The following is a 17,931-nucleotide window of genomic DNA, read 5'->3' as shown; positions in this document are numbered from 1 at the left end:
ATGGTGCTATTCTGGCCTTCTGTGCTTCACAGGGATGTTGCCACTTCCCTGGTGCTCTGCAGGATACTTCCTCAGTCACTCCAGTTAAATTATAGATGTTTATTCATTGTTTTGATCTGTTTTAGTTGGGGGAACAAGCACCAGGTAAGTATAGTCAGTTATCTTTCTGACTTCACCTGGACAGGTATTTTAATTAAATGCAATTCCCATATTGACTTCCTCTTTTATTCAGGATTACTTTAAATGATAATTTCACATTTATAAGTGGACGGAATTTTTATTTGCTATCTTTTATTATTAATTTGTAATTCAATGCCACTGAAATTTATATTATTCAATATTATTCAATTTAATGGTTCAATATTAATTTTTTGGATTTGTGATCATATAATGTAACAAGTATGAATTATGGTTTCTGTAATGGTTGAGACTTTATTTTAGGTCTAGGACATAAACACTTTAGGTCTGGGTCATAGACGACCTTTTATGAATATGCTATATGTTTATTTTTAATGTGCTATCACTGTAGTGTAGGATGTCATGTATGTAATCTGTTTAATCAAATGTACAGATATACTACATAAAAAGGTTGATCATTGTGGTTTTTTTTTTTTTTTTTTTGAGACCGAGTTTTTGCTCGTTACCCAGGCTGGAGTGCAATGGCGCAATCTCGGCTCACCACAATCTCCGCCTCCTGGGTTCAGGCAATTCTCCTGCCTCAGCCTCCTGAGTAGCTGGGATTACAGGCACGCGCCACCATGCCCAGCTAATTTTTTGTATTTTGAGTAGAGACGGGGTTTCACCATGTTGACCAGGATGGTCTCGATCTCTTGACCTCGTGATCCACCCGCCTCGGCCTCCCAAAGTGCTGGGATTACAGGCTTGAGCCACCGCGCCCGGCGATCATTGTGTTTTAAAAATTTACTATAGGCATTGGTTTGCTGGAGCCAACTCTAATTTGCTCATTAGAGCCAATGGTTAAACAGGATTTTTATGAGCCAGCTTTTAAACCATCGGTATTTTGAAGTCAGTATAGTGAAGTTTTTATACAACAAAAATTGGCAAATGCTACAAAGAAACGATTTTTTTTTTTTTTTTTTTTTGAGCTGGTTCACTGGCTAGGCTTGCTGATTTTTTGTATGTTTAAATTTCTGAAAAGTATGTTTAAATCTTTTATAGCTTTTTTTTCTATTTATTTTTCTCTGTATAATTTGAAGCTATACTGTTATGTACAGAAATGTTCATAATTATTATATCTTCTCAGAGAGTTTTATTTATTTATTTTAGGTTCAGGGGTATACATGCAAGTTGGTTACATGGATAAATTGTGTGTTGCTGAAGTTTGGTATATGAATGATGCTATCACCCAGGTAGTGAGCACAGTAATCAATGGATAGTTTTTCAACCCTTTTTCTCCTCCCACCCTCCCCACCCCCAGTAACTGAGTGCCCAGTGTCTATTTACCCCAACTTATAAGTGAGCAGATGCAGTATTTGGTTTTCCATTCCTCCATTATTTTGCCTAGGATAATGGCTTCCAGCTGCATCCATGTTGCTACAAAGAATATGATTTCCTTCTTTTTATGACTGCATAGTATTCTAAGGTGTACATGTACGACATTTTTAAAAATTCAGTCCACTGTTAATGTGGAATGACAGCAGGGCCCCAGGGTTGGAGACAGTTAGTTGCTATTGGCCCCTGGAGCAGGAGGACCCACTCTATTCGTGGGTCTGATGTCAAGAAGCGATTGAGCTGTATCATCTTAGGTCTTAAGGGTGGGAGGTGTTCAAGAACCAGTGTTAATGGGCATTCTTAGAGAGTTTTAACTTTTATCCACGTGTATGATCCGTTATATTGTTTAATACTTCTCACTTTAATTATACTTTTTCTGTTTTATTATTATGAGAGTCACATTTACTTGATATACCTTTTTCTATAATTTTCAAGCATTTTTTATTATTTTATTTTTCTTTCATTTCTTACAAAATCATATTTTAAAATTTATCTCTGTGCCTACTTTTTAAACTAATCTTAGTGTCTGTCTTTTAGTAAGCAAATATAGTTTATTCACATATTTGCTTATGTGTGTGAATAATTACTGGTATGTTTAGACTTACTACTGTCACATTGCTTTTTATGTATATTTTTCCTTTCTTTTTTTCTTCTCTCTTTCTGCCCATCTCCACTACCTCTACTACTACCATCACCTTCTGTTACATTCTTTGAGTTTTCTTTGCTCATTTTATTTTATTTTAGTTTGGAAATTATGCATGTCTGACTGGGGTTTTTTTCATAGTTAAATTTTCTCTTGACTTTTTGCAATTAATTAGCATAAATGTATTTCAAATTTCACAAATAAAATAATCATCATAGCATAAGTTTACTTCCTCTTCATTTTCCTACACCATTTTTTTCCCCATGGAGATTACCCATGATTTTCCCTGCACATTGCTACTTGGAAAAGTACATGGCTAAATCAGTAGTTGCCTAACATTGCAACTGATGATAGAGTGACTGAAAAGGAAGATGAGAGAATGTTTTGATAATTATAAATATTTTCTATATCATGGTTGTGGTAGTGATTTAATGAGCATATATTGTCATCAGACCTGCATACTGTAGGTTTAAAACAAGTGTATATTTTATTATCTGGAAATTGTATCTCAATAAAGTTGATTTAAAAGTATCCTACGGAATGTCAGAGAGAACACAAAATAATTAACAAGACATAGAGAAAGTCCATTACAAGTTACATCTCATGAAATTACAATGGCATGGTTTTTCCAGAAATACTTAGCAGTTTGGAACTTGAAATTGGCAAGATAAATGTAGCAGAAAGATGAAATGTGTGGAAAGTTGGTGTACTATTTAAGATAGTATTTATTACAGTAACTGGCTGGGCCACCTGCTGGTTAGGGAAGCTAGTGCAGCTAAGATGCTGATAGTTGTGAGCATGGGGACAATCTATAATATAAACAAATTAAAAATCAAATCCAATGAATATGTCATATGCACTTATTATATGCTTAGCATGCTTATAGGTGTTGGAGGTATAGTAATGAGTAAGATAAAAGACGTTTCTGACCATAAGAATTCCACATTTTTGGAAAATGAATGATGTAAAAAAATGTGATGAATTGTCATTATTTAGACTCCAGCATAAATGTTACTAGTTTTGTGCTGCATTCTTTTTTATGTCCCATATGTTTTTTGGATAACTTTCTAATTTACCTGGAATGAATGTTTTACATAATTATTTCATGGACATTCTGTGGGGGTCTTATATTTTCTAATATGTGTTGTTAAAGAATATTTTCGTCCTCTTTTTCAAATACTAACAGCCTTCTAGTTTCAAACTCATTCTCCCTTAGAACCTTGAAGATGAATTTTCTTGCCTTGTAAGTACCATGATCAGATTCATTCTGATTTTTGACTTAAATAACTTTCTGTTACCATGTGTTTGTTTTCCTGGAATTAGGAAATTCAATTTAAAATTGCTATATTTTTCAATTATCACTTTTATGGCCCTTCAGTGTGAAAGCTTATGTTCTACTTCAGCTCTGTAAACTTCTCTTTTACAACTTTTATTATTATTTTATTCTCTCTGTTGTCTCTTTGCTGTCTGTTTATGGAACTCCTTTTGTATGTTGAAATTTCTAGACCTATCTATCTCATAATTTCCAAATTTTCATTCTTTTGTACTATAGTTTGGGATAATTTCTTTACCTTTAATTAAGTGTTTGAATGAAGTGCTTTTGGAAATTGACAGGAAGAACAGATATCATTGATTGTTTCTGGACAGTAGGTTAAATATCTTTGCTGCCCTGAGGAAACTGTCCATCATTACACTAGCTAGAGAATTATACTAGCTAGGAGATTTCAAAAACATTTATACAAACATATTCAAAAACATTTGCACCAAATGACAATAAAAAAGCACAAGAACATATTGCTACAGAAAACTATGATCAGAGAGTGATAATCTACCATATACACTCTCCAGCTATGTAAATGAACAGCCCTTGTTTGCCTTAAATAATAAACTACCTGAGGTGTTTCTGTATTTATATTGCATTTTTCTATATATAAATATGTTGTTTAAATATAGTGTTTCTATATTTAAATACTGTCTGTTTACTTAATGTTTTTTGGTAGTGATTGACACTGATATCCAAATCTTATTGCTACCTCTGTCCCTGGCAGTTCAAAGAATATTTATACAGATTATTGTTTGCTTTGAAAACATTTCAACATAATTAAGCAATTTGTCTTATTTTAAGCATTCCAAAGAACTAAAAGGTGTTTCATGAAAAAAGATATATATGTATATACCTTTGTATGAAGTAGTTACCTATTCATTTATTTTTGTTATTTTGATAAACTGAAATTTATAGGCCCTATAAACATATTAGGTAACCTTATAAAAGAATTAATACCAACTTTAGGTCTTATATTTGTATGAATAAATTTTTAAAAATCATAATATTAACCCAAGTTATTATAGTTTGTTTTGGAGTTTATTTAGCCTTGATATTAAACACAGATTATGTTTGAGGAAATTTTTTATTTGAAAATCTCATATTGGTATCTATTTAAAACACCTTGAGGTTGGGCGCAGTGGTTCACACTTGTAACCCCAGCACTTTGGGAGGCCAAGGGGAATGGATCACCTGAGATCAGGAGTTTGAGACCAGCCTGGCCAACATGGTGAAACCCCGTCTCTACTAAAAATACAAAAATTAGCCAGGCGTGGTGGTAGGTGCCTGTAGTCCCTGCTACTCCAGAGGCTAAGGCAGGAAAGTGAGCCAAGATCGTGCCACTGACTTCCAACTTCCAGCCTGCTGAGCGACAGAGGGAGACTCCCTCTCAAAAAAAAAAAAAAAAAAAAAAAAAAAAAAAAAAGGCAGCTTGCAAGCAATTACTGAAAATGTCTTAGTACAATTAATGATAGGAAGATTGGAGACATTTAAATATATCACTTTCTCAGTTGTACTTAAGTTAGGACTGATTAAGAGATCTATAGGGGTCAAGAGTTGGCAAACCAACTGTTTATCAAAATCAACTACTTATTTGTCAAAGCAGGTGGTTGGTGAGTCAAATCTGTCAACCACCTGTTTTTATAAAGTTGTATTGGAACATAGCCATATCCATTTGTTTATGTGTTGTTTGTAGCTGCTCTTACGCTAGAGTGGATGAGTTAATCATTGGCAACAAGGTCCTCAATATTTGCAAAGCATGAAACATTATCTGGCCTTCTATGAAAGTGTTAACCAATTGCTGCTTTAAACAATGGTGACACTTTTGTGGAGACTTAGTGACCACTACTTTCGCACTGTTAAGAAAGTGGTTCACAGTCATCGCAAGCACACTATACTTGTTTGCATATGACCTTGCTTGGGTTCTGCCTTCCGCCTCAGTGTTGTTTCTCTCCTTTCACTCATGCCTAAAATATATCCGACCTTCAAGGTATGATTCAATTAACACTGACTTTATGAAGTCCTATAATAAAGAAATGAAGTTAAATTTCCTGGACGAATCTTCAAATTGCTTCCTTACATATAATCCGAAATCCCTTGCCCCTCTCTTGCTTGTACTTGCTTGGTATACACACAACAGGTTTAAATTCAGTTCTCTACATATTCCAGGCTTTCTTTCCCTCTCGGCTTACTGTGGCTAGAGAAAACACATACGACCCTAATGACTAGTCGTACTCTACAACCATTCACAACACTGATCCTTCAATAGGTCAGGCTCCCATACTATTCTCCTAGTTACCTAAACAGCTATTCTGTGTATCTTCTTCCCTGTCATCCTCCGCTTGTCCCCATCCTCCTCCAGTCCTCACTTTCTGCTCATGACGTTTTATCTTAATTCACTGAGAAAATGGAAGTAATAGTAGAGAACTTACAGCTACCTGCCAGCCCCGCCCCCTTATAACTCAACATTCTTTGCTGTGACAGTAGATGACTCACCCCTCACCCCTACTTGTAGGTGAGCTAACATCCCCACCCTCATTTGCTTATTAGAGAACAAGGCTCTGGCACTTCCCACCCCCTCCAACATCCTTAATTCCCCCTCTCTAATGTCAGTCCCAACAGCATGCGAACATGTTGTTATTTCCACCACCTTCTGCCACCTGCTACCACCCCCTTTCCTTCCTCCCTTTTGGAGCAGGATTCTTAAAAACATTCCCTGCACTAGCAGTTTACAAATCTTTTCTTGCCACTTTCTCGTCAACCATCTCAGGCAGGCTTCCCCCTCCATCAGACCCCTAAAAACGCTCTTGTCACAGTCACCCATGACCTCTGGGTTGCCAAGCCCACTGGTCAGTACTGAAACTGTGTTTTGCTTGGCCTGTCAGTGCATTTGATGTGTCCATCATTTCCCTTTGCTAGCTATACCTTCCTTGATTAACTTCTAGAATATCATACTCTTCATTGTCCCCCTCTTCACTGGTCATTCCTTTTGATTTTTCTTTCTTGGTCCTTCTTTTTCATCTTTGACCTAATTAATACTGAAGCATCCCAGGCTCAGTCCTTTTCTCTACCTACACCACTCCCTCATGAGCACTCTCATGAGACACATATCTCTTTTCAGTTTGGGCACATTCCTGAACTCAAGATTTATGTATCCAAGTGCGTATTTGACATTTCCACATTCATCTCTAATGAGCCTTTCCAACTCAGCATGTCTAGAACTGAAACCCCTGACCTGTCCCTTCTCCTCAATGCATCAGCTCTGCCCAGTTGATGGCAGCTCCATCTTCTTAGGTGTTCAGAGCAAAAGACCCAGAGTCATTCTCAATCTCTTGTTTCCTCCTGTACCCTTCAATCTCTCAGGAAATTCTATTAGTCCTGTCATAAAAAATGTTTCCATACTCTAACTGCATGTCTCTATCGCCACTGCTACTTTATTACAGTCTGTATTACCTCTCACATGGATTACTGTCGCCTTTCCTAACAGGACTCCCTCCTTTCATCCTAGCCCTACCCTACTGTCTGTCCTTAGCACAGGAGCCAAAAGAATTCTTTAAAAAGTCATTCAGGTTATGTCATTTATCTGCTTAAAATATGGCAGTGGTCTCTTATTTCAACTCATTACAGTGGCTGAAACAACCCAAGCAGATTCCTCCCCTCTTCCACCTTTCTGACCTCATCTTAGACTGCTCTCTCTTTTACTCACGGCTCTGGCTTCCTTTCTGTCCCTTAGACTCATAGCAGCACAGCTGCCTCTGACCTAGCTACTGCCTCTGCTTCAACTGTTCTTCACTCAGATACCATCGGCGCTCACGCCCTTGCTGTCTTTACCCCGACTACCCAAAAATTGTAACCCCACCTTCTTACCTTTTTTCCTTTTCCCTATATAATTTGTCACTCTCTAATAAAATATAAAATTATAAGAATTTATTTGTGCATTTTCTATATGATCTGTCTTTCTGAAATCAAGATCATGTTCTGCCATCATTGATGTATTCTAAGTTCGTAAAAAATGCCTAGCTCATAGTAAATGTTCAGTAAATATTTACTAAATGAATCAAGGAAAGTGATGCTGTCTTATAATCTCTACATTCTATTCAATCTTGGCTTGTCTTCTCTAGTGGTTTGAGTGAATGGATGATGTATTTAACCGAATAAACCAATACTTGTTAAACTTTTCATTCTTGTGTGTCTAATTTTAAATGTGTGATTAGACAAGTAAATAAACAGAATGAAACAAAACATCCAGTGTGTTAGATCGTCTTTCTTCACTGGGAAGAACTATAAAGAATGTGAGATGCTTACATTTATTTTCACAAGCAATTATTTGCTTGTTAAATAGCAAGGGTGTGAGCCCCGACAATATCTGAGCGAAGAATATTTGAAGCAGATAGAAGAGCTAGAGCAGAGGCAACTGTGTGACTGTGAGTCTAAGGGACGGTTTTCACTCCAGAATGAAAACTGTAGAGCTGTCTGGCTTTGTTAATTTGCTCACGTCAAGATGTATTTTCCCTGGGCAATACCATTCTGCTAGTGCTGCCATGAGTCACCAGTCACAAGATTCCAAACAGTTCCTACCCTGTGAGCTCCTCGAGGACAAGGCTGGGATTTACTCTTTTATTTCCAGATCTAGGCACACAGGTGAATGCAAGACAAAGAGGCTTGTTGTGAGGGCAGTTCATGACCATTTATAATTAATATGCTAGGTTTAAACACTGCTTCCACAGAGCTCCAAAAATGTGACAGAAATGGAAGTCGAAAGTTTATTTCCTGGCTATATTTGCCTTTTCAGGAGGTAATCTGGTATCAGCCATTTCTCTTTTATGTAAATTTTGTAGGAGTCCAATGAATAAATATATGTGAAAGAACTTGGGTTCTATTGTATATCGAAAGTTTTTAAACCTGTTTTTAAACTCTCAGAGAGTAGCAGCCTTTGACCATTCTTATGATGTGAGTTAATACTTCCCAGAGTAGTAGTCTACGCTTTTCAACAACAGAGTTTGTGAAATTTCTTACATACCCCGTCTCCTTGTCCATCTGGGGTTGTAAGGTAAAATTTTGATGGCTTATATGCATGACGTGTACTTGAAGCAAATCTTAAATTCTTAAATTCTCAGAGCCTCAATTTCTTTATTGTTAAATAAGAGTACTATCTCTTTTAATATAAAGATATTATCGGTAATATAAACATATTTCTAATATTTGAACGTGATGATCTACATGAAACAATTTTGTAAACCTTAAAGCACTACATAAACATTTATTTAAATTAAAACAATCATTAATTACTTTAATAGTATATCTTAATATATAATATCTAACCCTGCCCAAAGAGAAAGGAATATTTTACCTTTTCAGGTTTTTTTGACACACAGGGATTACACACACACACACACACACACACGCCTGAATGTCTAGTAGAATTTTTGGTCCACATAACTGCAGCATGTATCAGGATGACTACTTTAAAAGCTGCTAGAGAAAGCTGGATTCTTTGCTATCAGCCCAAAAATCCATGCTAAGTTCTTTTGCCAAATGACATTTGCTGTGGTTTGAATGTCTCCACCAAAACTCATGTTAGGAGGTATTAGGTCACGAGGGATCTACCTTCAGATAGATTAATGTAATTATCATGAGAGTGGGTAGTTATAGCAGGGGTGAGCTCTTGATAATAAAAATATAAGTTTGGCAGAATTCTCTGTTCATTTCTAGTGCTTGCTTCCATCTTTTGTCTTTATACCATGGGATGACCCTTGCCAGATGTCAATGCTCTTGGAATTCCCACTTCCAGAATCATGAGCCACACTTTTTCTCTTTTTAATAAGTTATACAGTCTGTGACATTCTGTTATAATAGCAGAAAACAGATTAACATAGAAAATTGATACTGAGAAGTAGAACTATTACTATTTTTTAAATATCTGAAAATGTGGAAGTAGTATTGGAACTGGGTAGTGGACAGAGGCTGGGAGAATTTAGAGAAGCAGGCTACAAAATGTCTGTATCGTCCGGAATGAAGCATTAAGGGTGATTCTGGTGAGTGCTCAGAAGAAGGCAGCCGTAGGAAATGTCGGAATCTTCTTTGAGATTACTTAAATGGTCATGACCAGAAAGTTGGTAGAAATATGGACAGTAAAGACCGTTTCGATGAAATCTCAGACAAAAATGAAGAACCAGGGATTGGAAACTAGAGGAGAGATCATCCTTATTATACAGTAGCAAAGACCTTGGCTGCATTGTGTCCATGTCCTAGGACTTTATGGAAGGAAGAACTTAAGAACAGTGCACTAGAAATTAGTGGAAGAAATACCTAGTCAGCAAAAGTTGAAGTTGATGCATAGCTACTACCTTTAACTTCATACAGTGAGATGTGAAAGGAGAGGAATGACCTAAAATTGGAATTTATAATTAAAAGACAAACTGAACAGGCCACCTTTTGTTAGAGGTTAATGTGGATAGCAAGGTACCGTTCAGCAGGAAAATAGGAGAAAGACCCTGAAGGCATTTGAAAGACCCTTGAGGCTGCCCCTGCTGTCCCAGCCCCAGAGTTCTAGGATTTTAGACTGGTTTTGGGTGCCAGACCCTGCCTGGTTGCTCTCCATGGACTTACTGCCCAGGGCTGCCTTGGGACTTGGCTACCTACGTTCTGGCGCGGCACTCTTCAGCCACCCCAACTATGGCTTAAGTGGTCCCAGGTGCAGCTTAACTCACTGTTTCACAAGATACAGGTGGTAAGCTTGGTGAAATTCATATGGTGTTAAGTCTGCAGTCACAGAATACAACAGCTCTGGCAGCATGGCTTCATCCATCTTGATTTCAAAAGACGATGCTTACTTCTTTGGGGCACAGGCAGAGACTTTGCACAGGGGCAGAACCACCACAGAGAGCCCCCAACAGGGCAGTGCCTAGTGAAGCCAAGGAAACGGGGTTGCCAATGAAACCCTAGAATTATAGTTAACAATGTACAACTGCAGTCTGGAAAATCTTAAGGCCTGAGATTCCAACCCATAAGAGCTGAAGCATAGGCTGAGCCTAGGAAAGCTATGGGAGCTGAGCTGCCTGAGGCTTTGGGGTCCAACCCCAACCCAGTGTTCCCAGGATGGAGAATATGGAATGAAAGGAAATTATTCTTCAGCTTTAAGATTTAATATTATTCTTCCTGTTGGGTTTTGGACTTGCTTCAAATTAGTTATCCATCTTTTCTTGCCTATTTCCCCATTTTAGAATGGGAATGTCTATTCTATGCCTTCGCACATTGTATTTTGGAAGCAGATACCTCATTTGGATTTCTCAGGCTTGTGGTTGCAGAATATTTGCCTTCAGGATGAAGTCTCACCCATATTTGATTTAGATAAGACTCTGGATTTTGAGTTAATACTAGAGTGACTTTTAAGCCTACTAGGATGGAATGAATATATTTTGCATTGTATGAAGGACATGAATTTGGCAGAGAGGGGAGGGGAGAGGCAGAATGCTATGGTTTGAATGTCTCACCAAAATTCATGTTGACATTTAATTGTGATTGTAACCATGTTAAGAAATGGGATATTTAACAGGTAATTAGGCACCTCTTAGGCTCTTTCATTAGACAGAGCCCTCATGAATGAATTAATGCAGCTATAGAAGAAGTAAACTGGTTATTGCAAGAGTGGGCTCCTTATAGGTGATTTGGGCTCAATTTTCTCTCTGTCTTGTGTGACCCTTAGCAGAGATCAGTGCCATGTTCATGTACTTCCCAGTCTCCACTGAGTCAAATGAACTTGTTTCCTTTATAAATTAAGTCTTTGGTATACTCTAGCAGCAGAAAATGGATTCAGGCAACAAAGAGAGCTATAAAATTCTTCTTTTCAGCTCCACTGGCTTTCATTATCATTATTTGGTTAGATGCTTTTGAGGACATTTTCTGTTGCATTCTTCCATGTTTGGCAACCACACTCTATTGTGGAGTATTCTGGCTAAGCACTTAGTCTTCTTTCACTTACACCAGCAGAATGTAGTTGAGCCGGGGAGTGAAAATCCACTGTGACATTGCAAAGACTCACTGCTGTAAAAGGCCAGGAGTGAAATTCTCATTGTTTATAAATGTAGCTTCATAAGTCCAAATCAAAAATTATATCACCCTCAACATTACTCAATCCCAAGTCAATATTACTGCTTTTGAAAAATGTGGATTTGGGGATACCACAACTAAAAGGGATGTAGGAAATTTAAGAGGCTTTGGATGAAATGATGAACGTAACTCTAAACTTTTATTAAAAAAAAAAAAAAACTGAAGTGTTGAGATAATATAGAAAAGGGGAATAATTAGAAAGTGAGAATAAAAAGGAAGGTTTGATTTAAATAAACCAATCAACTAGTGATTTAGATCATATGTAACAGGAAGATTAGATCTGATATGTTCTTGTGGACAAAAAGGTATTCCTATTGAATATACTTTTATATCTTGCTGAATACCTAAATAAGTGTTAGTTTGTTCTTTTTATGAGTTATACATAATATATTTTGAAGCAGCCATTTTCATATTTTAGAAACATCTGATAAATGTAATAATTTAATTCTTTGAGTTTATGGAACTTAATTCAGTGAATATTTATGTCATAGCTTGTGGCAGATTTTGATTTTTTGTGGAAGAGGTCAACACATACATACTATTTTAAAAGGCAGCAAAAATAATTGCGTTTTTGTATTTTTTGGTTATAAATTGCTTTTGATTTCATGGATTTCAATTTAGGAATGTTTAATCTTCACATTTTTCACTTCATTTGAGTGAGAAAAATAAAATTTTCTTGGTTATGAAATTCTCAAGTGATTAGCAATGATTTCTTTAAAAGACTGAAGATGCATATTCAGTGGTGGTAGAAATGGTAGAAATGGCTACTGCTGTTGTAAACTAGATTAACAATCAGTGCTTCTACAAATAAGTATTCGTTTTTACTTTTTACTACTATGACTCTGCAACTTTTCAATTCAGAGACATAATAAAATAGAAAAGTTTTGCAAAGGCTTTGTAATCAGACAAACCTGGTCTCAAATCCTGGCTATCATGTACTTGCTATGGGCCTGGAGCAGCTTACCCAAATGCTACTAACCTACCTCTATAGGATTATTGTAAAGATTAAATGTGATACATCTGTTCAGTAACTAATAGAGTGCCTATTAAAAGGTAGATGTTCCATAAATATTAATTCCCTTCTTTTATTTTTCTCACTAGTCCACTTGTGTTTTTAATGGATCATCATTTACCCTGGAGTGTATTGTAGGAGGCATCGTGGATGGATGGGTGTTGGAAACCCCTTACCATAGCCAGCTCTTCTTCAATACTTACAGATTTACCGTGGTTTTGAGTAATGAGAATTTCGGTAAGAAAAAAATAAATTAAAATAGCATATGGAATTTCCCTAAAAGGTTGTTTGCATCTCACATTCTTTGCAATAAGTTACAGGGTTATTCTCTAAAGATCTTGGGATATCATAGATGTCTGTACACATTTGGATTGTTCTTATTTTGAAAATAAAACAGGTTTTTAAAAACTGTTTGATGATCTTGATAGGCGCTTCTTATCATTATAAATGTGTTATTTCACTTATCCCACTCTTTTGTGTTCTCTAAATGTCTTTGTACCCACTAAATTGTGTAGTCTTAGAGGGCAGGGTCTGGGTATCATTCATTTTTTCAGTGTAAACTAAAAGAAGCATGAACGCTTAGTGGTTAAGGTGGCAGTTAACACTGCTTTCTGAAACTATAAAAACTTTGACAACACAAAAGATGCAGGTAAAAGTATAAAACTCTGGTAAGTTCTAGCATAAATGATTTTCTTAAATCACCAAGAAAAAATATTATATATAGTCACTCTCAAGATAGAATGGAGTATCTGTAGTTGGTTATATTTTATCCAATTTTTTTGCCAAATAAAAATAATTCATTTTCATATATTTACATTAAGTTAATATAACTAGTGCATCTCTGTTAGTAATGCCTGTTACTAACCTGTGCTGTATACAATATTATGTCCCATTAAAAAAGAGAGAAGGATGAGGAGGAGGTCAAAGATAATATAAAAACATTAAGCAGTGACATTGGCATATATATAAATGAACAAATATGTCAACTTTGTTAAATTATCTTTGACATGCATCTGCAGAAATATCTGTTAAAGAATTTTGTGCATAAGGGGCAGAGCTGGAGGTAGGAGAGAAAGCAAAAAAAGATAAATTCTAGTTTTGTTATTTTTGATAAGGAGGATTAATTTTGTATGACAAACATACATCTTTAGACCTAAACATATGTTGACATGTTATTTTAAACCTCACTTTTTAACTAAAAACTTTAACCATTTGTTTATGATTATGTTTTTCAGAAACCACATTTGAGAAGTATTTCCATTCAGTGCTACTTGTGTTTACTTCTAAACAGTCATTTTCTAACTGAGGCTGGCATTCATGTCTTCATTTTGGGGTAATTTTATCTTTAGGCATAAATAATATGTTCATGATCAGGACGATTGTCCTTGGATATCTTACTCATTAAGTTAGTTTATGTTCAGTTTGCTTATATCTCTAGGTACTCAGTATCTGGGAGATAGAAGGCAGACTGTAGATATTCAGAGGAAGTTTAGTAAACACCTAACTGAGCATTTCTATGTTGTTGTAATTGTCCAAAAGAGCATTATAGCCCTCAGATCAATTGGGCCTTGTGTTGTTTAACTGAATGTGGAAGTAAATCACTCACTGATAGACTACATGTTTTCTATGGTAATTAATAGTAGATAATTACAATTTGCTTATGTTACATTTTTATCTGTCCCTGACACTGACTCCTCCTATCCCTTGATCCTTATCCTAGTTCAGTTTAAAACATTCCTTTCGTTTTTTTCCTTCTAATAAAATTCATATGTTTCCATGATTATTAACTTTTTTCTTCTCTCTTAGATGCAGCTAATATACCCAGTTGGCCCAAAGCACCTAACCTATAGTTATATAATCTGACTCTCAGTTCAGTTTTACTCTACTAATGCCTTCATGGTATTGGGAACCATAGATTTGTGCAGGTAATTCTTCATCATAAGACAGATTAGTCTGACTATCATGCTTCTGTGTAAGGTCTATCAGGAAGTGAGTGATTATTTTTCCTCAAGTTCTAAGAATCATTCCAATGTTACTTGGTCAGAGTAAGTGTATTTTGCCTGGATATAAATTTTATTTATTTATTTATTTATTTAAATATATATTTTATTGCACTTTAGGTTCTGAGGTACATGTGCAGAACATGCAAGACTGTTGCATAGGTACATACATGGCAATGTGTTTTGCTGCTGCCATCCCTCCGTCACCTATATCTAGCATTTCTCCCTATTTTATCCCTCCCCAAACTCCCCACCCCCAGCTGTACCTTCCCTTGTCTCCCCACAATTGACCCCAGTGTGTGATGCTGCCATTCCTGTGTCCATGTGTTCTCATTGTTCAATGCCCACCTATGAGTGAGAACATGTGATATTTGATTTTCTGTTCTTGTGTCAGTTTGCTGAGAATGGTGGTTTCCAGATTCATCTATGTCCCTACAAAGGACACAAACTCATCATTTTTTATGGCTGAATACTATCCCATGGTGTGTATGTACCACATTTTCCTTGTCCAGTCTATCATTGATAGGTATTTAGGTTGGTACCAGGTCTTTGCTATTGTAAACAGTGCTGTGATGAACATACATGTGCATGGGTCTTTATAATGAAACGATTTATAATCCTTTGGATACATACCCAGTAATGGGATTGCTGGGTCAAATGGAATTTCTATTTATAGGTCCTTGAGGAATCGCCACACTGTCTTCCACAATGGTTGAACTAATTTACACACCCGCAAACAGTGTAAAAGTGTTCCTATTTCTCCACAACCTCTCCAGCATCTATTGTCTCCAGATTTTTTAATGATTGACATTCTAAGTGGCATGAGATGGTATCTCAATGTGGTTTTGATTTGCATTTCTCTAATGACCAGTGATGATGAGAATTTTTTCATATGTTTATTGGCCTCATAAATGTCTTCTTTTGAAAAGTGTCTGTTTATGTCCTTCTCCCACTTTTGAATGGGTTTGTTTCTTTTTGTAAATCTGTTTTAGTTCTTTGTACAGATTCTGGATATTAGCCCTTTGTGAGATGAGCAGATTGCAAATTTTTTTCCCATTCTGTTGATTGCCAGTTCACTCTAATGATTGTTTCTTTGGCTGTGCAGAAGCTCTGGAGTTTAATTAGATCCCATTTGTCTATTTTGGCTTTTGTTGCCAGTGCTTTTGGTATTTTAGTCATGAAGTTCTTGCCTATGCCTATGTCCTTAATGGTTTTGCCTAGGTTTTCTTCTAGAGTTTTTATGGTATTAGGTCTTATGTTTAAGTCTTTAATTGATCTGGAATTAATTTTAGTGTAAGGTGTCAGGAAGGGGTCCAGTTTCTGCTTTCTGCACATGACTAGCTAGTTTTCCCCACACTATTTATTAAACAGGGAATCCTTTCCCCATTGCTTATTTTTGTCAGGTTGGTAAAAGATCAGATGGTTGTAGATGTGCGGCATTGCTATGAGGCCTCTGATCTGTTCCATTGTTCTATTATCTCTGTTTTGGTACCAGTACCATGCTGTTTTGATTACTGTAGCCTTGTAATATAGTTTGATGTCATGTAGCATGATGCCTCCAGCTTTGTTCTTTTTGCTTAGAATTGTCTTGGCGAGGCAGGCTCTCTTTTGGTTCCATATGAAGTTTAAGGTGGTTTTTTTTCCAGTTCTGTGAAGAACGTCATAGGTAGCTTGATGGGGATAACATTGACTCTATAAATTACTTTGGGCAGTATGACCATTTTCACAATACTGATTCTTTCTAACTATGAAAACAGAATGTTTTTCCATCTGTTTGTGTTCTCTCTTACTTCCTTGAGCAGTGGTTTGTAGTTCTCCTTGAAGAGGTCCTTCACATCCTTTGTTAGTTGTATTCCTAGATATTTTATTCTCTTTATAGCAATTGTGAATGGCAGTTCGTTCTTGATTTGGCTCTCTTTAAGTCTATTATTGGTGTGCAGGAATGCTTGTGATTTCTGCACATTAATTTTGTATCCTGAGACTTTGCTGAAGTTACTTATCGGTTTACAGAGATTTTGGGCTGAGGTGATGGAGTCTTCTAAATATACAATCATGTTATCTGCAGATAGAAACAATTTGACTTCCTCCTTTCTTAATTGAATACCTTTTATTTCCTTTTCTTGCCTGACTGCTCTGGCTAGAACTTCCAATACTATATTGAATACGAGTGGTGAGAGAGGACATCCTTGTTTAGTGCCAGATTTGAAAGAGAATGCTTCCACTTTTTGCCCACTCAGTATGATATTTGCTGTGGGTTTTCTGTAAATAACTTTTATTATGTTGAGAAACATTCTGTGAATACTTAGTTTATTGAGAGCTTTTAGCATAAAGAAAGGTCTGTTGAATTTTGTCAAAGGCCTTCTCTGCCTCTATTGAGAAAATCATGTGATTTTTGTCTTTGGGTCTGTTTATGTGGTGGATTAAGTTTATAGACTTGCATATGTTGAACCAGCCTTGCATCTCTGGGATGAAGCTTACTTGATCATGATGCATAAGCTTTTTGATGTGCTGTTGCAGTCAGTTTATCAGTATTTTATTGAAGATTTTTGCGTCTATGTTCATCATGGATTTTGGCCTTTTTTTGTTGAGTCTCTGCCAGGTTTTGGTATCAGGATAATGTTAGGCTCATAAAATGATTTAGGAAGGATTCCTTCTTTTTGGATTGTTTGAAATAGTTTCAGAAGGAGTGGTACCAGCTGCTCTTTGTATGTCTGGTAGGATTCGGCTGTGAACCCATCTGGACCTAGGCTTTTTTTGGTTGGTAGGCTCTTAATTGCTGCCTCAACTTCAGACCTTGTTATTAGTCTATTCAGGGTTTCAGCTTCTTTCTGGTTTAGGCTTGGGTGGGTTCAAGTGTCCAGGACTTTATCCATTTCTTCTATGTCTACTGGTTTATGTGCATAGAGTTGCTTGTAATAATTTCTGATGTTGGTTTGTATTTCCGTGGAATCAGTGGTGATATCTCCTTTATCATTTTTTATTGCATCTATTTGATTCTTCTCTCTTTTCTTTTTTATTAATCTGGCTTGTAGTCTGTCTATTTTGTTGATCTTTTAAAAAAAAACCAGTTCCTGGATTTATTGTGTGTGTGTGTGTTTTTTTTTTTTTTGAAGGGTTTTTGTGTCTCTGTCTCCTTCAGTTCTGCTCTGACCTTAGATATTTCTTGTCTTCTTCTAGCTTTTGAGTTTTATTTATTTTATTATTATTATTATTATTTTTTGATCTTGCTCTTCTAGCTCTTTCAATTTTGATGATAGGGTGTCAATTTTAGATATTTCCTGATTTCTCGTGTGGGCATTTATTGATATAAATTTCCCTTTAAACACTGCTTTAA

The 17,931-nt window shown here is 36.2% G+C and overlaps 1 protein-coding gene across 7 annotated transcripts in view; it reads left to right on the top strand.

Moving 5' to 3' along the window:
* IL15 (interleukin 15) overlaps window positions 1-17,931 on the top strand; it is a 99,557-nt gene that overhangs the window by 68,891 nt on the left and 12,735 nt on the right. For 5 of the 7 annotated variants that reach the window (XM_010338646.3, XM_074396878.1, XM_074396879.1 and 2 more), the window contains 2 exons: window positions 12,687-12,834; window positions 13,833-13,930. In XM_010338646.3, the coding sequence (XP_010336948.1) occupies window positions 12,823-12,834; window positions 13,833-13,930 (110 nt within the window). In that variant the 5' untranslated portion in view covers window positions 12,687-12,822. Of the gene's footprint in view, window positions 1-12,686; window positions 12,835-13,832; window positions 14,523-17,931 lie in introns of those variants that run through there. The other 2 variants (XM_074396883.1, XM_074396882.1) reach the window with 2 other exon arrangements.

This window comes from Saimiri boliviensis, chromosome 3 (genome assembly GCF_048565385.1).
Source record: "Saimiri boliviensis isolate mSaiBol1 chromosome 3, mSaiBol1.pri, whole genome shotgun sequence".
NCBI lineage: Eukaryota > Metazoa > Chordata > Mammalia > Primates > Cebidae > Saimiri > Saimiri boliviensis.
Note: the sequence above shows the minus strand (reverse complement) of the source record. Positions and strands in the feature narration are given on the sequence as shown.